Genomic DNA, 27,136 nt, shown 5'->3' on the forward strand with positions numbered 1-27,136 from the left:
CCCTTCTTTCCTCTCCTTCTTCCCTCCTTTCCTGTCCTTTCTTCTCTAGTTCCTTTTCCTCTCCTTCCTCCTCCCTTTCCCCTCCTTCCTCCTCCATTTTCTCTCCTTTCTCCTCCTTTTCTAGTTCATTCCCCCCCCCTTCCTCCCCCCTTTCCTCTTTTTGCTCCCCCTCTCCTCGTTCCTCATCCTCCCCCCTTTCCTCCTTTATCCGTCCATGCTCATGTCCCAGCAGCACACCCACCTCCTCCTCTCCAATGCCTGGTTGCCCCTCCACCCAATCATCCATCTCTCCCCTCTCCTTCTCTCCATCCCTTTCTCCATCTTCATCCTCAGTTAGCCTCTCCTCCCAGCCCTCAGTCTCCCACTCGATCTGTTCCACCCTGGCCTGCATCTTGCGGTTGCTAGACTCCAGCTCCATCATCAGACGAGCCAGTTTGGTATGCAGGGTGTCCAGGTTCTCCTCCAGCCTCTCCAGCTTGGTCTCTACCTTTTCCTTCTCCTCGCCCTCTCTGCTCTCCTCCAGCATGCCCATCCTGGTGAGGATCTGACGTCCTTTCTCTTCCAGAAGGCGCTTGGCTGCCGGGAACTCAGATAGCGTGTCTGTCAGGTCCTCCTTGGACAGACTGAAGAGGTCAGAGTGGCCGATGCTGCGGATGTTAGCCGTCCTGCGATTGCCCGATTTGTTACCTATGAACACACGCCTGTTTAACGCTGACATTTTAAAATACGAGACGTATGTGATGTGTCAGTACTGATCGTCCTGATGTTTGAAATTGTGCTGGAAAACAACAGACATACACAACTTAAACCTAAACACATCCATCAATCCATCCTTCCAAATCACGACTTAACATTTTTATTTCCTCAAGTCGTCACCTTTGATGTTGAGGATGCTAATCTCCCCGAAGAAATTCCCATCGCACAACACAGCGTACTGTGTGACTCCATCGTCTGCCACCACGGCCAGCCTCCCCTCCTTGATGATGTACATCTCATGTCCCACATCCCCCTTTTTACACACATACTCCCCTGGACTGTACACCTGCAGGGGGAGGGGAATCAAGATGGAGAACACCCCAGAGACTTCAAAATGGAGGAAGTGACATCTTAAGTTAGGGGAGGAGAGTTGAGGTGTGAGGGTGAGGAGGTGTGTGTGAGGGTGAGGAGGGGTGAGGGAGGGTGAGGAGGAGTGTGTGAGGGTGAGGAGGGGTGAGGGAGGGTGAAGAGGGGTGAGGGAGGGTGAAGAGCGGTGAGGGAGGGCGAGGAGGGGCGAGGAGGGGTGAGGAGGGGCGAGGGGCGAGGAGAGGTATGTGGAAAGCTGTAGAAGATTCTGTTTTAGCTGACCACACATACACAGACATTGCCACAAAGGGAATACATCCCACTGATGGTACCAGACAATGTGCAGGGTTTAAACGGATTCCAACTATTGACCTCTGACCTGTGGCGTGAGTTTGAGCACAAGCTCCTCCAGCAAGCTCTTCTCACAGTTCTGGAAGATGGTGACCTTGGAGAGGGTCGGCAGGTGCACGCTGACAGCGATTTCTGTCTGGAGTTGGACCGGCAGCTGCTGCAGGATCTCGTTCTCCCTTGTGATCTTACGGTTGATGTACAGGTGCTGATACCAGCCGTTCACACGGTTACGCAGCTCATTGCTGATGTCACGGTTACGCAAGTAGGCTTTCACCTAGAATTATGAGAAGAAGAACGTTTGGACAATTTATTTGTACTTGAACGCCCTGGGACGAATTGGACACCATGTTGAGGCCCAAACAAAAGTTCCAGTCAAACTAGCTTCATTATCATATTTGATCTTGGGCCAGTGTGACTAGAGGATCACTTCCTGGTCGTATTTGTATGACCTCATCTGTAATCCCAGTGGAGATGGTTCCGGACCCTCACCAGCTCGTGGTTGGGGAAGAACACGTGATCACGATCCCTCAGGCTGGTGATGACGTTGCCTACGTTTCCCACGACGGAGGCGAACACCAGCACGGCGATGAGCAGGTCGGCGATCATGAACAGGTACTCCTCCTCGCGCTGTGGCTCCGGCGTGTCGCCCACCGTGGTGAAGATCAGCGCAGAGAACCAGAAGCAGTAAAAGTACTGGCGGCGCATGGAGGCAAAGTCAGGGTTAGACATGTTGGGGTACACCCACTGATCTTCCCCGAAGCCTATGTATCTGGAGAGGGAGAAGTACACACAGGCGTTCCAGTGGATTAGAACAAAGATGTAGAGCATGAGTTTGGTGATGCGGAAGGTGTTTGGGTAGGAGGTACGTGTTTCCATGCGATCCAGGGATTCGTTGAGGCGGGGAGAACGCAGGAAGCGGTTGATTCTCACTAGGGGGGAGTGGATGCCGAAATAGATATAGAGAAGGTCCGTGGGCAGAATGGACACCAGATCTAACAGGAAGCCAGAAGAGCTGAGGTAATGCTTCTTCAGAAGAGCTATGTCCCTGACCAGAATGCCTTGCTCCAAGTATCCTGCAGAGGGCATCACAGATACAGAGCATGTCATGTCAGGATGTTCATAATTGCAGATAATTGGAGATGCACAGAATGATAAACACTGTCATCACAAAGGGCTTAGGGTTTCAAAGATCGAGAAAAACCTAATGGACGAGCTTCACACAGAGGAACAAGAATGGTTTGATATATTTCCTTGATGCTCACATTTTCGGCCAAGAAATATATGAAAATGACCTACAGTAAATTATTTACCTGTTCGAAATTTGATGATGGTATCGATAACAAATAGGAAATCAAATATGTAGTCCAATGTGAGCCAAACCGCCAGGAAGTTTTCCTCAAGGTCATAGAAGCATGCCCTAGAAATGAAAATGAAATAAAACATTTCATTACATTCATGACTGGCAGCAGCCACATTCTACCTCAAAGACAAGAGGAGCTACATTACTGTATTACATACAGTGCACACACCTAGCAATTATGATGACCCAGTTGTAGCTGATGGGAAAGATCATAACCTGCAGCCATCCATAGTAAAATTCCTCAGACGGATCGACCACCCACTCTCTCCAGCTTGTTGGCACAGAGAGAAAGGACTGCATTAAATGCTGTCAGACGATGTGCAGATTGTTTTCATCACATCAGAATAATTCCTTCAATCATTCATCAACCTGGCTACATAACAAACCAATAGCTATTGTTTTGCTTTGTCATTTGTATCCCACCAGTCACTCACTTTACTTTAGGCTTCACTTCCTTTGCCTTCTGCTCATCTTTCCCCTCGTCTTTTTTCGCCTCTCCATCTCCGCCCTCCTTCTGTGTCCGACGCCATCGGAACAGCTTCTCCCATCCGCTCATCCTGTGTGTTCTCTCCAATCTCAGACGGAAAGACTTTAGAGCATTTTCTCTGGGCTAAGGTGACCCGTGTTCACATCTGACATGATTCACCTGTGTCTTTTCGGTTTGACTGACAAAGCCTGACAGCCTTAACAAAAAGTGTTGACTAACAGTGAGTATAATTGCCCTGCGTGGACTGATTGGCTTGTGCTTTGCAGCATTGCTTGTTTTCATAATGAGCAGCCTCACCTGGGCTGGTGATTTTGGTCACCATGGAAGTATGGCTCTCTAACCAACACAGGAAGGTCCCCAGGGGCTTGTTTATTCTCAAGGTGTGTAATAACCTTCCTGTTCAAAACAAAAACATTACAATATAGGTCTAAGAGTAATATTTGGAAACTTGTGTGCAAACAATGATATATATATCACAAGTTATTTTACAAATTATTTTCAATATGTAATTTTCAAAAAGAGAAAATAAATATGAGTTGAACTTGTTAGTATACAGATGTAAGGTAGGGAGAACAAGTGCTCCTGTATCTTTTGGATTAATCTTTCTTCAAGGGCGGTAGAGGAGGGAGTTGACTTGGAATAGCGGTTCTGGAAGGCGTCATTGCGTCCTCTGTCCGGGATCTTGCGTGTGGGTGTGTGTGACAGAGGAATTCCAGTAAGATGGCTGCGAAAAGGAGAGAGTGTTTGTGAAATCAGATTTTGAATTTTAAATTTAGGTCTAAAGGAATATTCTATGTGACAAGCCAAAGGACAAGTAGTCAATTTAGTAGTCAACAAGAACCTATTTTCTCGCTGCCTTCCCTCGCGCTACTGCTGATCTGCTGACAGCGGAGTTCACTGGACCTCTATCGTTTGCAAGGTGGCACTGCTAGCAAGGAAGCTAGGCTAACCAGCTAACGAAATCACTGCTTCTCAGCAACAGGGGATAGCTACTTATTTTCAAATCTATCAACCAGGTAAGAAACGAACTACTTGACTTGCCAGTTTGGCAACATTGCCATTCACCCTTTTTTTTAAAAACTAAAGTGTTCAAAATATGCTAAATATTGCTGAGCCTCGCTAACTAGCCAGTTAAAAGATTGACGCAAATAAGCTAGCTAACCTCTAGTATCAGCTAACTAGCTCAGTTGGCTAACTCAATCAGTGCCCGAGCCTTGGTACGTTACACATTGGCTGCTTGTTTATTTTATTCACTGGCAATATGCTGTGGTGGAAATTATTCGCTTGATGTACAGAAAGTTATCCGATGCAAGTTACCCAATCTGTCTAATTCGTGAAAGTATTTTTATTTTCTTCTCGTGATAGTGGCTATGGTATTTTCTATTCATAATGCTAATTCAAGCTAGCTAGTTAGCTAACGTAGCTAACGCTAGTAGTACCAGCCACTTGGAATGTGAGCTTAGCTGTCGTGACAACATTACAGTACTACAACTAGCCAGTAGCTCTACCAATTAGATGGTTTGAGGACTTTATTGTAGTTTGACTGACATTTAGATCACTACAGCTTGCGGCTATCAGCCCACTACTGAGGAGGAAAGCCTTTTCCCAGTTTGTTGACAAATTATCAGTTTCTGAAACATCAAAAATGGCCCCAGTATATTCTAAATGTATATTTGTTTCATGTGTGGTAACACCACAACCCTGCCATGGATACGAAAGAGCGCTCTGGTAGCTAACGTGGTTATGATTGACTTTATTGAGTCACAGATAATGGATAGCTTCTTGACTAATGATTGATTACAGACGTGTGGTAGCTGACATGACCAGCAAGGAAAGAGAGCCTTTATCTGAAACAGGGTCAATTTATATAATAAAAAACGAACGGGATCATTTCCCCTACCCCCCAGATTTTCCTCAACGTCTGTGGATAGCAATTGAGTTTCTGCGATATAGATGCACCCAAACCAGTTATCATACACTGCTCTGTTAGTGTGTGGGATGAATGCGTGTGGGTGGTCAAAGAAGACCCACTCTAGCGGACCTGACTCTGCCTAGGGGCAGAACAGGCTGGGCTGAAGTGCCTCCCTGCCTCCCTGCCTCCCTGCCTCCCTGCCTCCCTGTCTCCCTGCCTCCCTGTCTCCCTGCCTCCCTGCTTCCCTGTCTCCCTGCCTCCCTGTCTCCCTGCCTCCCTGTCTCCCTGCCTCTCCTCACTCTACCCCTCCCTCTGTCACTGAACAGAATAGGCATTCTGAGATCCCATAAAACGTAGCAGTTAAAGCCTGACCTAACTAGAGCATGACCATAATTTAGACAAACCATTCCCATGATTGAGGGCCAACCACTGCCAAAATGCCTCTCACTGCACCCTGGCAGTCTGGTGTTGTGTTATTTGTGGTGTCTTTCCGAGTGCTGGGAGGCCTGGGTATTTGCTCTGCGTGAGTTCAGTGCTATTAACTCACCCTAACCTCTGCCATGTATTCCTGGTGTATAATTTCCTGCCTCCTATCATAAGTTTCCTGCACTGGGACCTGAACAGCTGAACTTTGAGCCTTTTACAACTGGGAAGAATTTGACCTGAAAACGAATGTCCCATTGAATAGCACTGACAGTCCTCTTATTGCATTTCTCCAAGCTTATCTTATTGACATACTCCTTTATTGGGACTGAAAGGTTGTGTTTATTGTTTTCTGACTGAAATGTTAGATCCCTTGCTGAGCAGCTTGAGATCAGTTGTTTTGCTCTAAAACCAACAAGTCTGACATCTTATCTTGTTCTCACTGCCTGTGATTATGCAGAACCTTGTTCGGCTTGACTCAGTTAATCATATGAGATTCCAGTCATTTAATTAGTGAGCGGCAAAGTTTAAATTGGTACACTGAACCATATTATGTCAAAAATCCGCTGCTTCAGAGCTACTAAGACTTGTAATTGTCAGTTTTTTTGAATTCCACAACCTGTAATACTGAGGTTATAAGTTTCCATAGGTTGTGGAAGGTTACCTTAGAGTTTCTCTTCTGAGAATTTAAATGAACATTGTCACAAACTGTCGGCAGGATTGCCAGGTGGAAAGCTGTACTGTACGGAACTGTAACAGTTCTTTATGTCTGGCTAATAATTCATAAGGTAGAGAAGGAAATGGCCTATGAGACATAATTGAAGTTGGTTACTGTCACAGCATGCTTAAGCCGTGTTAGGTTCCCCTGTGAGGGAGCTGTATAAGGAACTGAATCTGAGTTCTGGGAGTGGTTGTTGGAATGCCGTCAAATCCTTCATTCATCGTCCAAACCACAAAAATCCCAGTAAGTAATCATAAGACATAATTTCAACTCCCTGTCTGAAAAAGAACAAATGTCTGCCAGCTTGATGTCTGTATTCTATCTATCATCCTTGTGTGTGTGCAGGGCTCAACATTAACATTTTTTGGCACTGGCCCCACCGGGCCAGTGGGTTTGAAACTTACTGGCCCCAAGACAATTTTTACTGGCCCCCCCCTCCAAAAGTTGTAATTTATCATTGTTACAACAAAACCAAAGACTTATAAGTTGTGTTATTCTGTTAACATGTTTAACCATTTATTAAACACATCCGGGATATAAAAAGAACAAAAATGAAATCACATTTCTAGTGATAAAAAATAAAAAGGTAATAGTCAGCAAAACAATTGACTTTTAACCTCAAACGTGACGTGCTCTCTTCCCTGCTGACAGCCATCTCTCTGCACAACTGAAACCTCTGGTCCCTCAATGCTAATATATAAAAGCTTCCATAGCATTTCATCAGTATGATACTAAGTACCCAAGTCGACACCATTCTTCTGCTGCAGTTCAATAGCCTGGAGGAACGAGGCGAACGGCTGGCCCGTCTTAATTACGTGATATGCCGTTGTTATAAATCGTGCAATAACACGATGGGCATCTACATTTAAATTCCTGACCAGCATAGTCAAAGGCCTGGAAGATGGATTGTCAACCATCCGCTTAGCTGTCACGCAAACCAGGTGCTGTCTGCTACTGCTAGCATGGCTGGTCAGGTATTGTTTTCGAAAATTGTCGGTGCCTCTGTAAAATGTAAAAATATCCACTTTTGTCTGCTTTAGACGGGAACATACGACAAACGACACAGTGCATCTTCGTTCCATAAAAAAGTTGCTTCCGTTTGAGCTCGTAGCTCTACTTTGCTGCCATCTTTGCTTTATTGTCTCGCGCCAGTTAAAAAATGTATCGAGATTAGAGAATTACAATTTGACAACCACTCGTCACTCCTCAACTCTTGATTTGCCAACTGTGCGCCCCACGAGCTGCAAAGTTATTTATGCATTTAGCAGATAGCAAGAAATATGAAGGATGTTAACTTTTACAATGCAATTTTTTTTTTCAATCAATAATTTGCAGTGGCCCGATCGGGCCAGTGAGTTGCTAGTTTAACTGTCCCGACGTTACTTTTTACTGGCCCCGGGCCATCGGGCCATCGTTATTGTCGAGCCCTGCTGTGTGTGTGTGTGTGTGTTTGCGGTCGACCCCGCCTGGTGTGCCTGCTACCTTGAGTGTCCTTGCTACCTGCAGCTCTTTGATGACACATCAGCTGGTTAGTTTGTCTCATCTTTACAAATGAGCCCGGGTCACGTGACCATACCCCCTCAGGATTCTCCTGAGTTTGTCCCTGTTTCCATGAGAGAGGAGAGCTAGCGGAGCAAATTAGCGAGGGGGTATGAGAAATGCAACCTGGGCGAAAAGCACAGTCCTTCGCTTGTTGCCGTGTGGTGTTTGTGGTCGAGTCGCTCCATAATCATCTCCCAACACAAGGACTGTCCTGTTCTGCCCTGCATCGTTAAGCAGTGAGACCTGACCTCTCGTTTAGTCTCAGGAAGTGTGACAGGGTGGACCGACAGGGCTGTCAAGGCTCATCTGTGATGGCTCTGCCTGCCTGTAGCTGCCTTCGTCCGTGTTTACTGCTCAGTGTTGTAACAGCAAACTTCCACCCTCACCTGTGTGTGTGTGTAGGGAGTAAGGTGGCTGAGCGGTGAGGGAATCGGGCTAGTAATCTGAAGGTTGCAAGTTCGATTCCCGGCCGTGTCAAATGACGTTGTGTCCTTGGGCAAGGCACTTCACCCTACTTGCCTCAGGGGGAATGTCCCTGTACTTACTGTAAGTCGCTCTGGATAAGAGCGTCTGCTAAATGACTAAATGTAAATGTCTCCTCTCCGTCTAGGTAGGAGTTGACGTCCAGAGAAAAGGCCCGTCGGGGTTAAGCTGCTCCCTGAGCCAGAGAACGCTCTGAGCAGCTGGGGACATGCCCCGCAGCTTGGCGTCTGTGTGGACCACAGCCAACATGGAGGCTTAGCCGCCAACCTGGGCCTGTGTTCAGGTAACATGTTTTTTTCTATTTTACATTTCAGTAGCCAACTGTCTCTGTCTTAATGTCTGGTTAATCCACACGTGACAAAGCTGAGTGAATCCCACCGAGGCGTGACTGTAGACGCGGCAGGTCAGGCATTGCGAGTTGACGTTCGTCAGAAACCCCTTTCGGAGTGGGAGAGATGGGGGCAGGTGGGAGTGGGAGAGATGGGGGCAGGTGGGAATGGGAGAGATGGAGGCAGGTGGGAGTGGGAGAGATGGGGGCAGGTGGGAGTGGGAGAGATGGGGGCAGGTGGGAGTGGGAGAGATGGAGGCAGGTGGGAGTGGGAGAGATGGAGGCAGGTGGGAGTGGGAGAGATGGAGGCAGGTGGGAGTGGGAGAGATGGGGGCAGGTGGGAGTGGGAGAGATGGAGGCAGGTGGGAGTGGGAGAGATGGGGGCAGGTGGGAGTGGGAGAGATGGGGGCAGGTGGGAGTGGGAGAGATGGAGGCAGGTGGGAGTGGGAGAGATGGGGGCAGGTGGGAGTGGGAGAGATGGGGGCAGGTGGGAGTGGGAGAGATGGAGGCAGGTGGGAGTGGGAGAGATGGGGGAAGGTGGGAGTGGGAGAGATGGGGGCAGGTGGGAGTGGGAGAGATGGAGGCAGGTGGGAGTGGGAGAGATGGAGGCAGGTGGGAGTGGGAGAGATGGGGGCAGGTGGGAGTGGGAGAGATGGGGGCAGGTGGGAGTGGGAGAGATGGGGGCAGGTGGGAGTGGGAGATATGGAGGCAGGTGGGAGTGGGAGAGATGGGGGCAGGTGGGAGTGGGAGAGATGGAGGCAGGTGGGAGTGGGAGAGATGGGGGAAGGTGGGGGTGGGAGATATGGAGGCAGGTGGGAGATATGGAGGCAGGTGGGAGTGGGAGATATGGAGGCAGGTGGGAGTGGGAGAGATGGAGGCAGGTGGGAGTGGGAGAGATGGAGGCAGGTGGGAGAGATGGAGGCAGGTGGGAGTGGGAGAGATGGAGGCAGGTGGGAGTGGGAGAGATGGAGGCAGGTGGGAGTGGGAGAGATGGAGGCAGGTGGGAGTGGGAGAGATGGGGGCAGGTGGGAGTGGGAGAGATGGAGGCAGGTGGGAGTGGGAGAGATGGGGGCAGGTGGGAGTGGGAGAGATGGGGGCAGGTGGGAGTGGGAGAGATGGAGGCAGGTGGGAGTGGGAGAGATGGGGGAAGGTGGGAGTGGGAGAGATGGGGGCAGGTGGGAGTGGGAGAGATGGAGGCAGGTGGGAGTGGGAGAGATGGGGGCAGGTGGGAGTGGGAGATATGGAGGCAGGTGGGAGTGGGAGAGATGGGGGCAGGTGGGAGTGGGAGAGATGGAGGCAGGTGGGAGTGGGAGAGATGGGGGAAGGTGGGGGTGGGAGATATGGAGGCAGGTGGGAGATATGGAGGCAGGTGGGAGTGGGAGATATGGAGGCAGGTGGGAGTGGGAGAGATGGAGGCAGGTGGGAGTGGGAGAGATGGAGGCAGGTGGGAGAGATGGAGGCAGGTGGGAGTGGGAGAGATGGAGGCAGGTGGGAGTGGGAGAGATGGAGGCAGGTGGGAGTGGGAGAGATGGAGGCAGGTGGGAGTGGGAGAGATGGGGGCAGGTGGGGGTGGGAGAGATGGAGGCAGGTGGGAGTGGGAGAGATGGAGGCAGGTGGGAGTGGGAGAGATGGAGGCAGGTGGGAGTGGGAGAGATGGGGGCAGGTGGGGGTGGGAGAGATGGAGGCAGGTGGGAGTGGGAGAGATGGAGGCAGGTGGGAGTGGGAGAGATGGAGGCAGGTGGGAGTGGGAGAGATGGAGGCAGGTGGGAGTGGGAGAGATGGGGGCAGGTGGGAGTGGGAGAGATGGAGGCAGGTGGGAGTGGGAGAGATGGAGGCAGGTGGGAGTGGGAGAGATGGAGGCAGGTGGGAGTGGGAGAGATGGGAGCAGGTGGGAGTGGGAGAGATGGAGGCAGGTGGGGGTGGGAGAGATGGAGGCAGGTGGGAGTGGGAGAGATGGAGGCAGGTGGGAGTGGGAGAGATGGGGGCAGGTGGGAGTGGGAGAGATGGGGGCAGGTGGGGGTGGGAGAGATGGAGGCAGGTGGGAGTGGGAGAGATGGATGCAGGTTCCCAGTCCTGTTGGTGCACAAGGGCTTGCTGCTAGTCACATGGTCTGTGCATCATACAGGCTCCAGCGATAACCTAGTTTCTGGCCTCAGATCTCCTCCTGCCTGAGCCAAGTATAGCGGCGTGTTGCTACGGATGCGTCGTATGGGGAAATGTACAGCAACACTGCTGCCTAACAGAATGTAGGCTAGCCGGTTCATGCAGTTCAGTTAACAGATGTTTTGAATCGAAGAATTGGCAATACCTGCGGGTAGAGATGCACAAAAACTACTTGTTGGTACTTGTACCGGGCCAGTATAACATGGCAAACACTCATATTTGGTAACAGCATCCAGAGAAGGGAGACTGGCGTTGGTCACGGTTTGGAATGGAAGGGAGAAAACAGGACAAGGGCGGATATCGCTATACATTTTAATTTTTAAATTACGACGTAGTTTAGGCGCCAGGCATGTGTTGCTTAGGCGGCTGCCTTAACTGAAAAGTGCTGCGGGAAACCCTGTAATCTAATGCTTCCGATTACGAGTACACTAATGAAGAATAATCTAGCCTGTAAACGTGATGTCACTGCTCCATCTAGGAACTTTTACACAACTAGGAGGACTGCTTTAACCATGTCCTGATCCTAAACTTAAGCTGCAAGCAAGAATTTCATAGACAAGCTGAGTAGCAATGCCACACCCCCCACCCCCTCCCCGCCACCCCTCCAGCACCAAACTATTAGGCTACTTTCCCAGAGTACTTGACGATCAGCTCAGCATCTTTCTTTAGCTTGTGATGACTAGTCGCCAAAGCTTAAGCTGCAGCAACAACAACCACATGTATCCACAAGACTTTGCAGAGATGTGCAATAGGCACAATAAGCTCACCTCCCTTTGGGGCCTTGTGCTGTGAGTGTTAAAACGTGGTCAGCAAGGTTATGGTCAGCTAACCTCTGTCATGCTCCCTGCATGCTAACCTGACTCACCAGATGGTTTGTTACACGTATCCATCTGGGAAGTCGTCCTTGGAAACTGTTTGGAAAAGGTCTGGCATAAAAATTAAATAAAAAACTTGGCAGGTGATTGGATGAACCATCCGTCTATCACAGGCTAACTTCAACCACGCCCGTAACTGCCAGTAGTTCCTTCAGGCACATACAAATAAATGATTATTGTGTGGTCGTGATCTCGTAAATCCAGTTGTCACGCAAGATTACCCTCACATTGCCCGACACAGCTGATTTGAACCAGGCCATCTCAACAACACCAGCTTTGCAAGCTTGACACACCACTGAAAGTTCAAATGTGTCGCTGTTAGTCAGGTTCAACACACACACTTTCGTTTAGTCATATTTTCCATCTCTGGTGTTTTAATGTTGAGATGTAGCCATGCCCAACTGCTGTTAGGTTATCTGTAGTATAACACTAAGGGTTTCGGTAGGGTAGTGTACTTTGGTTTGTCATTGCGCTAACTCACTTTGACGGTCACAGTTATTGTTTTACGTAGCTGTAAAGCCAGGTTGTTAGTTTAACGCACTCCCAGACTGCTCTACTCCTCTGTTGGATCAGGAAGTGACATCCCGCTGTGAGGGGTTATGACAGGTGTGGCCCTGGGCTTAGCTGCTGAAGCGGACTTGAAGGAGGGTGTTACAGAGCCAGTGGTGTCTGTTGGGATCACTGCTTTCCCGTAGTGAAGGATCTGGCTAGCCCCAGCTATAAATACATAGCAACTCTAACTAAGGGACTAGCACTGTAACTGGAACCAGCCCGCGCCAGGCTCTCCTCGGGAACTGGGTGGGTGTTTAGTGCTCTGACATGGTGACTTATCCTCCAAGACCTTCCATAGCGTGTGTAGAGTCCTCACGCCCCCAGGGCGCCTGAGGGGCAAGGTGGCGTCGTTTTAAACGCACCCCTCTTGTACAGTTAGGTCCATAAATATTTGGACATTGACACAATTTTCATAATTTTGGCTCTGTATACCACCACAATGGATTTGAAATGAAACAATCAAAATGTGCTTTAAGTGCAGACTTTCAGCTTTAATTTCAGGGTATTTACATCCAAATCAGGTGAACGGTGTAGGAATTACAACACATTTTATATGTGGCCCCCCCCTTTTTAAGGGACCAAAAATAATTGGACAAACTAACATAATCATAAATCTAATTGTCACTTTTAATACTTGGTTGCAAATCCTTTGCAGTCAATGACAGCCTGAAGTCTGGAACCCATAGACATCACCAGACGCTGGGTTTCGTCCCTGGTGATGCTCTGCCAGGCCTCTACTGCAACTGTCTTCAGTTCCTGCTTGTTCTTGGGGCATTTTCCCTTCAGTTTTGTCTTTAGCAAGTGAAATGCATGCTCAATTGGATTTAGGTCAGGTGATTGACTTGGCCATTGCAGAACATTCCACTTCTTTGCCTTAAAAAAACTCTTTGGTTGCTTTCGCAGTATGCTTCGGGTCATTGTCCATCTGCACTGTGAAGCGCCGTCCTATGAGTTCTGAAGCATTTGGCTGAATCTGAGCAGATAATATTGCCAGAAACACTTCAGAATTCATCCTACTGCTTTTGTCAGCAGTCACATCATCGATAAATACAAGGGAACCAGTTCCATTGGCAGCCATACATGCCCACGCCATAACACTACCTCCACCATGCTTCACTGATGAGGTGGTATGCTTTGGATCATGAGCAGTTCCTTCCCTTCTCCATACTCTTCTCTTCCCATCATTCTGGTACAAGTTGATCTTGGTCTCATCTGTCCATAGGATGTTGTTCCAGAACTGTACAGGGTCTTTTAGATGTTTTTTGGCAAACTCTAATCTGGTCTTCCTATTTTTGAGACTCACCAATGGTTTACATCTTGTGGTGAACACTCTGTATTTACTCCGGTGAAGTCTTCTCTTAATTTTTGACTTTGACACAGATACGCCTACCTCCTGGAGAGTGTTCTTGATCTGGCCAACTGTTGTGAAGGGGTTTTTCTTCACCAGGGAAAGAATTCTTCAGTCATCCACCACAGTTGTTTTCCGTGGTCTTCCGGGTCTTTTGGTGTTGCTGAGCTCACCAGTGCGTTCTTTCTTTTTAAGAATGTACCAAACAGTTGATTTGGCCACACCTAATGTTTTTGCTATCTCTCTGATAGGTTTGTTTTGATTTTTCAGCCTAACGATGGCTTGCTTCACTGATGGTGACAGCTCTTTGGACTTCATATTGAGAGTTGACAGCAACAGATTACAAACACAAATACCATACTTGAAATGAACTCTAGACCTTTTATCTGCTCCTTGTCAATGAAATAACGAACTCCCATGAGGGAATAACATACACCTGGCCATGGAACAGCTGAGCAGCCAATTGTCCAATTACTTTTGGTCCCTTAAAAAGGGGGGGGCCACATATAAATTGTATTGTAATTCCTACACCGTTCACTTGATTTGGATGTAAATACCCTGAAATTAAAGCTGAAAGTCTGCACTTAAAGCACATCTTGATTGTTTCATTTCAAATCCATTGTGGTGGTATACAGAGCCAAAATGATGAAAATTGTGTCAATGTCCAAATATTTATGGACCTAACTGTAAATCACGGGCCCGGATGACAGTCTTGTTATGGATACCAGGAGAGTGTGTTTTGTCTTGGGCACGCTCCTCCATCTCTCCACGACCTACCGCGCCCAGGGACATGATGATGTCACTGGAACAGGGAATCGGGCTGGTCGGCTCTCGACGGAAAGAACCAGTAACGTCGTGTTTGGAGCTGTCGTTGTTTGTTGAGGAGGGCTGGGTGTAGCCGGGACGCCTCTCTGTGTTGCGCTCCTTGTCTATCCACTCCTCGCCCGCCCGCTCCGCTCCCAGCCTCCCAGTCCATTCACAGCGCGAGTTACGCAACCAGAAGAATGCATTCCTCGCGTCCCTACTCAGGTCCGAATCGCTGCGTTTTGTCCCAGAGCAGACATCTGGAGTGGCCGGCTTGCGGTCGGCTCCTCTTTTGTTTTGATTGCAGAAAGGGAGACCTGAATGCCTGTTAGCCCAGCCCTCCAGTACTGCCACAAGCTGCAGGGCTGGTCTGAGCTCAAACTCAAGCGCTGGCCTACAAAATGAAATCCAAATGTTCATACCCTTCCTCTGAGTAATGTTTCAAAGGGCTTTGTGCTGCTTCTGGGACTACAGGAGCGGGCAGGCTGATGTAATGTCCAGTGAACAGTGTGAAAGCATGATTGTGGTTTGATGCAGATGGATGTGAGTGCCTGGATCACTGTTCATATGCTCTGGGCTAGACTAGAGTCTCAGTGGAGATAAGAAGGACCCTGATTTGGGATTAGAACCTGCCTACCTCCCAGTCCATCTGACTCTCATATCTAAAACGACAGTGTTGTGCTGAACCTCATCACTGGATCGTTGCGATTATTTTTGTTGTCCTAAAACGTGTTATTCCTTGCCTTACTAGTCGCTCTCGATTCCTGATTCACATTTGTGTTTCTTCCTGAACATTCTGCACACCCATCATCTCATTCTCACCCACTCTCCTGCTGTCTCTAGCCCTCCATCCTCCTCTCTCTGTTATTTCGTTTTGTTCGCTCCTCCTCTCATCTTGCCCTCCATCTTGTCCTCTCTCGCCAGTCCTGTCTCTGCTCCTCCTGTGTGGTGTGTGTTGTGAAGGGAGTGTTCAAGGCGGAGTGAGTGGACTACACGTCTGACTCACTCACAGCAGGATGAGGACTCTCTCGTCCGGCGGCCGACTCCGTACCATTCGGCGAAGTCGCTGGTCTCACGAGGTCCCTCTCTCTTTCTCTCTCTCTCTCTCCCTCCCTCTCTTCCCCCCCCCCCCCTCCTCCTCTCCCTCTCTCTCTCTCTCTCTCTCTCTCTCTCTCTCTCTCTCTCTCTCTCTCTCTCTCTCTCTCTCTCTCTCTCTCTCTCTCTCTCTCTCTCTCTCTCTCTCTCTCTCTCTCTCTCTCTCTCTCTCTCTCTCTCTCTCTCTCTCTCTCTCTCTCTCTCTCTCTCTCTCTCTCTCTCTCTCTCTCTCTCTCTCTCTCTCTCTCTCTCTCTCTCTCTCATGCTCTCTCTCTATCTCTCTAACGACCACGTGGTTTCCGTCACTTCAGCGGTGATGAAGGATAGAACCAGGACCTGTATGTTTACCGACGCTGTGTTTACTTTCTCTCTGTGTTCCATAACTGCCATTTATTGGTGGTGAGACAATTTCGCTTTCTATCGAATTCCTCTGTGTTTTTTTGGTTGTTGTAACTTTTCTAAATGTGTTTCTCAGTTATCAGTGGCATTATCTCCACTTGCTGACAGTAAAGGAACGGCATTGCTAAATGCTGTCATGCCTCTTAGTTTTCCTTTATTTAGCGGAGAGGCTGTCTACTGTGTGACACTGTGACACTACTTTCTAAACCCCTCCATTGAATCATTAGTCTTGTTTCTGTTCCATCTCTGCAATGCTAATGCTAACCTTACTAATGCTAAACATCCTGTTGCTAATCATACAAATGCAAAAAAATCTAACTCTTAACATCCTGTTGCTAACCATGCTAACTCTAACCATGCTAATGCTAACAGGCAGTCTGACAGAAATACTGAGTCAGCTGCTTGCGCTAGACCAGTCATGCTAATACAGCAGCCTTGACCCAGTGTTCCTCTCCCCACCTGCAGAGCAGTGGGTTCCCCTGCGTGGGTATGGAGTGGTGCCGTCTGCAGACTGGATGACAGGCTCTTCAGGGCGAGCTGACAGGAGCTCCTCGTGGACATCGCCTGTCCTGTAACCCCGCCCCCGTCGGTCCCCTCGTGACGCTGACTCTGGAAGACGGCTCCTCCTCCCTTGCCTCTGTACTGCCCAGCCCAACTCAGCACTATCTTCCCCTCCTACCTTTTTCTTTTCACCGACTGCTCCCCCCCCAGCCCTCTTATCTGGACTCTCTCTTGGTTGCTACCCCCCTCCCTCCCTCCCCTCCCCTCTCTTCCCTCTGCTCTCCTTCCTTTCCCTCCCCTCTTTTTCTCATCCTCCTTTTTCTCTCTCCTCCCTTCTCTCTGAACCCACCTGTCTGTGAACCTTCCCATCTTCCTCCTCATCCTCTCTCATGATTTGATCTGAAACCCATCTCTGACCTTCCGCATCGGCCAATCAGAATGAGCTGGCTGAGTCGCATGACCCCCCGGGTCACTGGTAGCCGGTCCAGGACCACACCCCCTTCCGGCCCCTGCACCGCCGACCCCGAGACCTGCCTCATGGTGTTTGAGAACCACTGGAGACAGGTAAGGACCAGACGGCTTCACCAAGGAACCCTCACCCCTGGGCTTGACCTATGAACCCAGACCCCTGGGCTATGACGCTGTTAGCTGTATATGTAAACATTAACTATCGCCACCTGGGATCCTCTCACCTGAAGAGCTGTGTCTCTGGTTATCTGAGAGTAACAGGATATGGCTGCAGTCCACTTAGTCTTGCACAAGGCCTTCTTTGATAGACTTGCAAATGCAAACACAGTGACACACACACACATGCAAACACACACACCCTGAAAGGCCATCACTAGATAGATAAGTTGCTGCCAGAACACCCAACTTCGTCATAGCGTTGCTGCATGCCAGCCAGTAGAGGAATCAATACTCCTGCCTCTGACACTGCCAACACACTGTTAATCTGGCTGAGCTGTGGGGCTCTAGGTCTTTGTGTGATTGTGTGTGTGTGTGTGTTTGTGTGGGCGGGGGGGCGGGGCACGTGTCAGTTAGCCCTAAGTGCATAAGGGAATATATGAGATTGTGGTCATGCATGCATGTAACGTCTGTGTGTGTGTGAATTCTTGCATGAGTCATTTGTATGCCTGTGGGTGTGTGTGTCTATATATGTGCGTGTGTGTGCGTGTGTGTGCCTGCCAGCCATGTCAAGAAGGATGGAATGTGCTGTGAATAGCTGCCAGCTCCCATCGTGAGATTATTGATCCAGCCTCAGGAGAATGATGTTAATGTGTTGTCACATGCAAGGGCCTTTCTGCCACCAGCATCTCAAGGTCTCTCACTGACCTATCGCAGCAGAGCAATTTTCACAGCGTGCGTATGAGAAGGAGAGTGTGAGAGATAAAGAATGTGTGTGTGAATTAGAATGTGTGAGAATGATTGTGAGAGGTAGAAAGAGCGAGTGTGTGTGTTGTGCAGCTTCACACAGAACCTCTCCACTAAACACAGCCTTGAGCCCTGGCCTCTGGCCAAGGTCATCCTGACAGGACACACTGCAGGCCAGAGGAACGCTCTTACCAGCCTGAACCTGCAGGTCTGCAGATGGATCATCTCTGGCCGTCTGCCTGCCTCGTGGACATTAGTAGACACAGTCCCACTTACTGTAAAGTGAAAACACTTAACCCTTCCCTCCTCTCCTCTCTCACTTCCTCTTCTCCCCTCCTCCTCCCCTCCTCTCCCCTCCTCTTCTCCCCTCCTCTCCTCTTCTCCCCTCCTCTTCTCCCCATCTCCTCTCCCCTCCTCCCCTCCTCCAGTTGTCATGGGTACTGGAGCAACGTGACCCGTCCGGCTCCAGCGACGACCTCACCACCGTCCGTAACCACACCGACCAGATGCTGTGCCTGCTGGCCGAGGAGCGCCCGGGCGAGACGGAGGGCGTGGCCCCCGTCGGCACCCACGCGCCCGCCCTCTCGCCCGCCCCGGGCCCCATCCTGCGGCTGGTGGCGAGGGAGAGCATCCTGGAGCGCCTGGTGACGTGGCACCTGCGTCGCGGCCTGGACCCCGACAGCCAGGGGGCGCTGCTCAAGCTGTTTGAGATGCTTATCGGCCAGTCCCAGCAGCCGCTCCTCACGCACGCAGCCGTCCTCCAGCCCCTACTGGGGCTCCTGGGGGCCTGCTCAGACCCCCAGCAGGGCTGCCCCGCCGCCCTGGAGAACAGCCTGGTGCTGCTGCTCAACCAGGTGTGCGTGAGCATGGCCCGGCTGCCCGCCGTGCTAGAGCTGCTGTTCAGGGCCTCGGCTGCCCAGCAGGGCCCCACCAACCTGCTGATCTTCTCCCTCCTGGTGCCCTTCATCCACCGGGACGGAGCCATTGGACAGCAGGCCCGCGACGCGCTGCTGCTCGTCATGGCGACCTCGGCCAGCAACCAGTCGGTGGCGCGCTACATCGCCGAGAACTCCTACTTCTGCCCGGTAACTGGGTGAGGGTGGGTGTGTGTGTGCATGTGTGAACTCCCTTCACACATCTTCCTGTGTGCGTGTGTGCGTGTGTGTGTGTGAGACAGAGGTGGGAGTTGTGAGAAGGCAGTGCTACATGTTGCAACTGTGTGCTTACGGTTTTGCCTTTAATTGTGTTTGCTCTCTCCTGAAGTGTGTACTTAAAACGTTTGTACGGATAAGTAGGCCCTACTTAACTTTATAACCCAGTTTTACATGGAAGAACACACGGACAGCCTGGACTGTAGTGGGGGGAAAGGTGACGTAGGCAGGTTAGTGGGACAGTCATGCTACATTCAGCAGTTTCATGATGACCCGGCGAAGGTTTCGGAGACTTTTCAGGATTCATCACTCTCATCCCTGCTTCCATATTTTGCAGAAGTGTGTGTATGCACACAATTGAGCAATCGCTTTCGCTTCACGAAAGGATTTCCAAATCTTTCTGGCTCGGACAATCTCATTCTTCATTTCCCCCCCTTCATGCTCCGTCTTATTTCTGGTAGTTCTTTTGGCAAATCTGTAAGCAAATAGTTTTGAATCTCTCAAATACGTTGTCTCATATCGCTTGGCTTGCCTTTAGCTTGGAGGGCAATCATCTATAGCGATGTGAATATTGTGCTCCTCTTTGCCCCCCCTTTCCATCTCTGTACTGGCAGCTTTTCTCCCTTTAGAATAATTGATGAGCTCCAGTCTGCCCTACTTAGTATCTCCTGTGGTCCCTGGTACATCCTGGGGGGGCAGGGGGGGTCTGGGTGCACAACACTGCAGTGGCTCCCCTTGTGGGTCCTCTGCCTCTCTGCCTCTCTGCCTGTCTGTCTGTCTGTCTCCCTCTGTCAGGAAAAACCCTGTCCACCCTGACTAACATCACTGGCTGGTCTCTCCTCTCCCCAGCCGGTATCCCAGCTGAGAGAACAGAAAGCTCCTTCTGTGTGTTCTGCTGCAGTGCAGTTGGGACGCAGTGTCCAGACACACACACACAGACACACACACACAGACACACACACACACAGACACACACACACACACACACACAGACAGGCTTTCTCTCAGTTGGCCAGGGATGAGCTCACAAGAGGAAGTGTGTGTGTGGCTGTGTTACCGTGTCTGTGTGTCTGTGTGTGTGTGTGTGGGGTTAACCCTAACCCCCGAGCCCTGTAACTCATTCTCAGCTTCTTCTCTCCCCAGGTGCTGGCCACGGGCCTCAGTGCCCTGTACTCGTCCCTCCCCAGGAAGATGGAGGTGCGTGGTGATGACTGGCACGCCCTGAGGAGGGAGGACTGGATGGGCGTGTCGTCGCTGGTGCTCTTCATGAACTCCCTGGAGTTCTGCAACGCCGTCATCCAGGTGGCCCACCCGCTAGTCCGCAGCCAGCTGGTCGACTACGTCCACAACGGCTTCCTAGTTCCTGTCATGGGCCCCGCCCTCCACAAGGTAGGCCGGCTTCTCGTTGGATAGACCGCCTGGGCGTCGTCCTGGGTGTGGGTCAATATGTTGAAGGTGGACCGAATCATCTCTGGTCAATGCACTCTTGTTAAACTCTCGAACTGTGTGTGTGTGTCTCCAGTCGTCGGTGGATGAGATGATCGCCTCCACGGCGTACCTTGACCTGTTCCTGCGCAGCGTGACAGAGACTGCCCTCCTCAAAACCTTCCTGCGCTTCATCCTCCTGCATCGCCACGACAACGACACCATCCTGGACACGCTGCTCACACGCATCGGCAGCAACTCCAGGGTGAGGGGGGGGGGGGGGTGGGGTGGGGGGGAGAGATGGATGGAGTGGGGGAGAGGGAGAAGGGGGGGGGGGGAGTGAATGAGGTGGAGAGGGAGAGGTATTTTAAGACATAGGAAGAACAGCAGTATACAGGGAACACAGTTGTGCATCTGTGTCTCTCCTTTCTGGTTTTCGCTACATTCAGTATAATATTAGTTCAAGTGTGTGTGCGTTTATATATTGTGTGTCGACTCATAACTGTGGTGTGTGTGTGTGTGTGTGTGTGTCCTGCAGCTCTGCATGGTGTCTCTCAGCCTGTTCAAGACTCTGCTCTCCCTCAACTGCGAAGACTTCATGCTGCAGCTTGTTCTCAGGTACCGTGTGTCCGTCCATATGCATTGCTGACTTTGGGATAATTTCGTGTGACTGTGTTGAATTATTTTCATTTCTTGCTTCCAGCCCCATAACAGGTGTGTGTGTGTTTTCCTCAGGTATCTGCTGCCCTGCACCCACGTCATGTTGAGTCAGAGGCGAGCCGTCAGGGAGACAGATTTATACGGCAAGTCGGCAGACAAGTTCCTCTCCCTCATCCCCGAGTGCTGCCGTCTGGGAACACTGCCCCCTGCTGACCGTGAGGAGGAGCCTGCCTTCTGGGGGAAAGGTGACCGCTCAACAACTCCTACTCTCCTTTCAGTGTTTCTTACAATAAATGTGCATTTAGATCAGTGTTGATTGGATGCCTACTGAGGTGAGGGTAGGGCAGGCTGTGTTGTTTTGAAGAGTAGAAATCCTCTCTGTAGAGTGAGAAGTGTGTCTGTGTTGAGTGTGTCTGTGTGTGTGTGTCTGATCGCTGCTCTCTGTCTCCCTCTGGCTGCAGTCCTGGGCAGCCCAGCCTCCGAGCCCCCCCCCCAGCCCAGACCCAGCACTCCGTCCCGTCTGGCCCTCTTCATGCGCCAGCAGAGCTCCGGAGGGGCCCCCTCCTCCCCCTCCCCGGAGCCCGTCCCCTCCTCCCCCCGAGGGGGCCCCCCGGGCACCCCCCTATCCCCCGACAGCCCCCTGCACCAGGGCGGGGTCCCTGAGTGTCTGGACTGGGAGCAGGGCTACCTGGACTACCTCAGGGACGCTCGGAGCCACATCGAGCTCTGCTCCTGGGCCTGCCGCGCCTGGTCGGCCCCCTACGACGGCGAGCACCCCTCCCCCGCCTCCGTCCCGTCCGTCCCACCCCCGCCCACCTCCAACCCCGCCCTGCCCGTGTTCCCCGAGCACTTCTCCTTCCAGCAGGGGGGCGGGGGGGCGCGGTCTCCCGCGGCGGAGCGCAGGGCGGCGGTGGTGGCGGCGGCCAGGTCGGAGTGGGGCAGCTCGGAGAGGGACAGCGGCGAGTGGGACGTGACCATCGGGAAGAACAACTGCATCAGCCTCACGCCGCGCTCCAAGAAACGCTCCCTGCAGAGGGAGGAGCTACCCAGGCCCCTCCTACTCCCGCCCGCCTCGACCACGCCCTCCTCCGCCTCTGTCCCGCCCACGGCTGCTCCTCTCCCCCCCACCGCCAGCGTCGCTCGCCCGGCCGTGTACAACGGCACGGCGGCGCAGGGGGACGGGCGCGGCGACGGCCAGGATGGAGGGATGGAGGTGAAGAAGGTGAAGAGAGACTCGGACAGCCGTCTCTCCTCTGGGGACTCGGGTCAGAACGGGGCGGTCGGCCTGGCCCGGCCGCGCGGCTCGTCTGCGTCTGGGAGCGACAGGTCCATACCCGACCCTCAGAAGCAGCCCCTGACCTCCCACACGGCCCCCACGCCCCAGCCCTCAGCCCCCACTCCCCAGCCCTCAGCCCCGGACGCCTTCTCCACCGACAGCCCCGCCGCACCCTTCCCTCCGTCAAGTCTTCCAGAGCTAGGCCTCAGCAACCAGGGGCTGGAGTCTGTGGAGAGCCTGATCGAGGAGCTCCTGGAGCAGGCACCCGACGACCCGCGGCCCCTTGGGGACTCCAACGGCCAGGGCATCAGCATCGAGGCCTTCACCCAGGAGCTGAGCGAGCTGGAGGACAGGGTGAGGGAGAGGAGGGGGGCCGGACTGGAGGAGAGCCCCAGGGACCCCATCTCAGCCCTGGGTAGACCGGACGAGGAGCCCCCACCCCCCTCGCCACTGGATGGAGACTTGAGCGGGGCCGAGGCCAGGGCTGAGAGATCGGCGGTGGGGGTGTTCAGCCCTGCCAGGCCCCTGGGACAGGCGGCCTCCCAGCCCTACACAGGTGAGTCCACTGCTAGCTACGCCCGGGCTAACCCAACACCAACCGTGCTCAAGTTCGCCAGATTCAGGTCAATAGGTGGTTGATAAGATTTAAGTAATAATTCATTGTTGACTGGGGTAGCCTGAATGTTTTCATACAAGTATTGGATGAAATCTAAATCTATTTACAGTGGTAATTCCCCCCCAAGACTGAAGTTGTGTTTAGATTTTTTTTGTGTAGGTGTTTGTTGTAAGGTTTGTCGATGAAAGGAGATGTATATTTAGTTTGATCTGCAATGATGATTAGAAGTTTGATGTGCAAAGTCAATGTATTTTTTGTCTTTGCAGCGTGTTTCAGGATTCCCGTTTTGGGGGGGGGGCCATGTAGAGACAGAAATTACATGCCGTCGTGTAAATAAGATAAATAACATAAGGCCATTTAGTTTGTTTAATAAAAGAGCAAGCTATAAACCTGTTTTATAGGAAAGGTAACCTTAAATGACTTATTTTGTGATCTGGCGCTATATAATAATAAAAAATGATAGATAATAAAAAAAAGTTTTTTTACAAAATTAACTTGACCTTCCAGGGGGGGGCGGGGGGGCCGTTGGGGGGCAGGGCCCCCCCCAATATAATGGTAGGAGAAACACTGTGTTTATTGTTTGTTCCTCATATTTGTTGAACCAAAGTTGGCTCTAGGTCATTTGGAGTAGTTGTGTTGATGCCCTTGGCTAGACATCTGGTTCCAAACATACTCTCTCTCCATTCTAACTACACTGCTCCCCCCACCCTCCCTCTCTCTCATTCTCTCCTCCTTTTCTTTCTTTCCGTCTCCTATTCTCTCTCCTTTTTCTCTGACTCCTCTCTCTCTCCTTCCCTCCTTTCCTTTCTCATTCTCTTTGTATTCCCCCCACCCCCCCCGCCCCCCTCTCCTCCTCAGGTCCGTTCATGGGGGTTCTGTTTGCCAAGCTGGAGAACATGCTGCAGAACTCTCTGTACGTGAACATCCTGCTGACAGGGATCCTCTCCCAGCTGGCCTGCTACCCCCAGCCCCTGCTCCGATCCTTTCTGCTCAACACCAACATGGTCTTCCAGCCCAGCGTCAAGTCCCTCATACAGGTACACTGCCTCGTACAGGTGCACTGCCTCGTACAGGTGCACTGCCTCGTACAGGTGCACTGCCTCATACAGGTACACTGCCTCGTACAGGTACACTGCCTCGTACAGGTGCACTGCCTCATACAGGTACACTGCCTCATACAGGTACACTGCCTCGTACAGGTACACTGCCTCGTACAGGTACACTGCCTCGTACAGGTACACTGCCTCGTACAGGTACACTGCCTCATACAGGTACACTGCCTCGTACAGGGGGGGAGGGGGTACGTCTCCTGTCCACCCCCCCTACAATGCAAACAGTTTAACTTGTTCCGTTCTTATCAAAAGAACATGTACTTCTTTAAACAAAACGAGTCAACTGCCTGCGTTCGACTTGCTGTGCTCTAGTTCTGCAGAACATCGATGGAGTTTCGCTTAAATTATTCATCAGCTGTTCGAGCGTCTCCAAATCATCTAGAGGGCTAAATGTTTACTTGTCCAAATGCCGGTTTGCTTGTATCTATTAGCTTAAATTTGCTTTTCTGTTCCTCTCCGCTCATCAAAGAACCTTCTTGAACAAAAATTCCCGAATTCAGTCCCTCTCGAGTTCAAAGGACAGGGTTGTGTTGGTTCACCTCCCAGACCTGACAGGATGTCAGTTGAAGCTGACTGCTGTTTACCTCCCTCTGCCGTGTTCACTGTCTGCAGAACCTCCAGACTCGCGCTCTTCTGTTAGTGCGTGAGCTCTGTCGACAAGCAGGAAGATCTCTGGGGGTTTAGAGGGATGGTCACAACAAAAACGTTGTTTTGACATTATTTTAGAACGTGTCGATAAAAAGGAAGCGCCGTTTTAGACGTGTGGATGAAATGGACGTGTTGTGTTTTCAAAGCTCCCGTCTATCTGCCTCCCCCCCCCCCCCCCTCCCCCCCCGCAGGTCCTGGGGTCGGTGAAGAACCGCATCGAGGCGTTCGCTGCGTCCCATGACGACTTTCCCTCCATGCTGAGAAAGGCCCAGCGCTACCTGGCCGCCCGGGGGAAGCTGGACTGGGCCGACTCCCCCGCCGGCGTGCCCCCCCTCAGACGCTCCGACTCCCTGGGTGGGGATGCGCGCACACACACACACACGCTTGCCTGCACACACACCTGCACACACACACGCATGCCTGCACACACAGATGCACACACACACCTGCAGACGCCCACACACACCTGCAGATGTGTTCGCACACACAGAGAGCCCCCCGCCCCAGAGTGTAGAATGCAGTGGCCTGGAGGATGACTCGGGGATTCATCAGGGTGGAGTTGGGGGAAATGGGCCATCTGTGCTCAGTGGTCCAGTCAGACTGGAGAGAGGCGGGCGGGCGGGCGGGGGGATTGTTGTCATATGCTATTGGTGTCTCAGAGGCTAATAGTCTGGCAGCAGGGATCAAGAGGCTGGCTGTTCGTCTCCTGATTCGAGTCAGTCAATTTTCCCACGTTAGCAAAACACGCACGTCCTGTTTCCACGTGAATGACGATGAAAGCTTGCTGGTGTGTTGGTGAATGTGTCGACGACCCGTGATGCTGCCCGTGCACAGCACACGCTCAGAAACAGCACACGCTCAGAAACCGCACACGCTCAGAAACAGCACACGCTCAGAAACAGCACACGCTCAGAAACAGCACACGCTCAGAAACAGCACACGCTCAGAAACAGCACACGCTCAGAAACAGCACACGCCCGCCGCATGTGTTTGTGTGGGCTGCACACGTGCTCCCTAGCGACTAAAACCCCCGTCCTTCCGTTTTCTGCAGTGAAGAGCCGCAAGCCGTCGCTAGGCGACCTCATCCTCCGCCACACCAACAGCCCCACGCGAGCGCGCCACGCCGCACAACTGGCCCTGGCTCACGTGCGCGACGGCGGCCAATCGCTGCACAGCGCCCTGTTCCGGGGCGGGGCCACGGGGCTGGAGAAGCAGGCGGAGGCTCTGCGGGTGAAGAACGCCGTGTACTGCGCCGTCATCTTCTCCGAGTTCCTGAAGGAGCTGGCGGCGCTGGCCCTGGAGCACGCTGTCACCGTGCCCTTTCCCCGCTGCCAGGAGGCCGAGGAGTAGACTGGAGGACTCACCGCCTCCCTCCACCAGGGGGCGCCCTGGGACACGCAGTGAGACGTCGGTTTGTTGAAGACAAACAAGGAAACTTCTTGTTTAGAGAGGAAAGGGACTGAGGTTTTTTTTTTTTTTTATAACGAAAAATATATCTGCTTTACTGTAAGGAGAGCAGAGACTCCTCTGTTGATATAATACTGTGCATTACCTGTATAAAATATTTATGTGTATGAACATACACACCTTGAATCTCAGTAGGTGCTCCAGGTGTGGGCATAATGCATATACATACCATAGAGTGGTGGCCAGCAAAGGCCACAGTAAGAAAAGCAAGTCCAGTAGATTCACATAGGTGCTAGTCAGCACTCCTGTCCCTAGTCATCTCTACTGTATGAGATGTTTCCATTCAGGCTCTGTAGGGGAAATGGTTCGGAAATTTCCGTCCTTTATCATTTGCAAAGAAATCGGACAAAGAAGACCAAAAAAATTAATATTTTTTTGTGTAGAGCATATAAAAACTAAATGAGGTACATTTTTGGAAGAAAATGTTTGCTGAAACTTTTTGGGGCTGAACGAGAGCACTGAAATGTAGTCCTTAACTCTTCCCACAACCGGCCAATCAGCTCTGACCGTGTCTTCAGAACACGCCCATCCTGGTGTCACCACCTCAGCTGAGAGGCCGATTGGTTGAGTGGGAACAACAGGAAGAAGAACCAGCCAATGAACAATGAACTCTGGGCCTCTCAACGATTCGTTTTTGTTATAATTGGTTTGGGAATGCATCACCTCACCTCTGGGAAACTGACATGGGCGACAGGTGAACCTGGAAAAAGGGAAAACTAGCAGAAGGGAGAGAGGCCCTTGTCCCCTTTATAAGATTACACAGCACTACTGGAGCACACTTTCGGGGAAGTTTATTATGATTCATACAACCGTTCTCCATGTCATTTTAGGTGTTGGTTTACTTTTAATTATTATTTTTTTTTATCCTTTTTTAAAATATGTACATCAAAAAAATATTCAACATATCAATTGCCATGTGGGAGCAGTGTTTCTCAATTTGTGTGTGTGTGTGTGTGTGTGTGTGTGTGTGGGGGGGGGGGGTTGTGTGTGTGTGTGGGGGGGTT

The 27,136-nt window shown here is 51.4% G+C and overlaps 2 protein-coding genes across 2 annotated transcripts; one reads left to right on the forward strand and one right to left on the reverse strand.

Annotated features, from left to right (window-relative positions):
• Nucleotides 1-148: 148 nt before the first annotated feature.
• cnga4 (cyclic nucleotide gated channel subunit alpha 4) lies at nt 149-3,041 on the reverse strand (the record flags this gene model as incomplete). Its single annotated transcript, XM_062455541.1, has 6 exons — nt 2,943-3,041; nt 2,724-2,830; nt 1,903-2,486; nt 1,442-1,687; nt 877-1,042; nt 149-687 (listed from the first exon to the last, which is right to left on the reverse strand). Coding segments are annotated over exons 1-6 (1,686 nt in total), but the record flags the coding sequence as incomplete, so codon positions are not given.
• Nucleotides 3,042-3,925: 884 nt separating this feature from the next.
• On the forward strand, nt 3,926-27,089 carry fhip1b (FHF complex subunit HOOK interacting protein 1B). The gene is made up of 12 exons (XM_062456514.1): nt 3,926-4,276; nt 8,469-8,624; nt 16,371-16,970; nt 18,206-18,862; nt 20,072-20,317; nt 20,451-20,618; nt 20,892-20,971; nt 21,089-21,258; nt 21,475-22,845; nt 23,764-23,942; nt 24,857-25,019; nt 25,717-27,089. Exons 3-12 carry the CDS (start codon nt 16,845-16,847, stop codon nt 26,013-26,015), a joined length of 3,459 nt encoding a protein of 1,152 aa, XP_062312498.1. The 5' UTR covers nt 3,926-4,276; nt 8,469-8,624; nt 16,371-16,844; the 3' UTR covers nt 26,016-27,089.
• Nucleotides 27,090-27,136: the final 47 nt, after the last annotated feature.

This window comes from Osmerus eperlanus, chromosome 3, assembly GCF_963692335.1.
Source record: "Osmerus eperlanus chromosome 3, fOsmEpe2.1, whole genome shotgun sequence".
NCBI lineage: Eukaryota > Metazoa > Chordata > Actinopteri > Osmeriformes > Osmeridae > Osmerus > Osmerus eperlanus.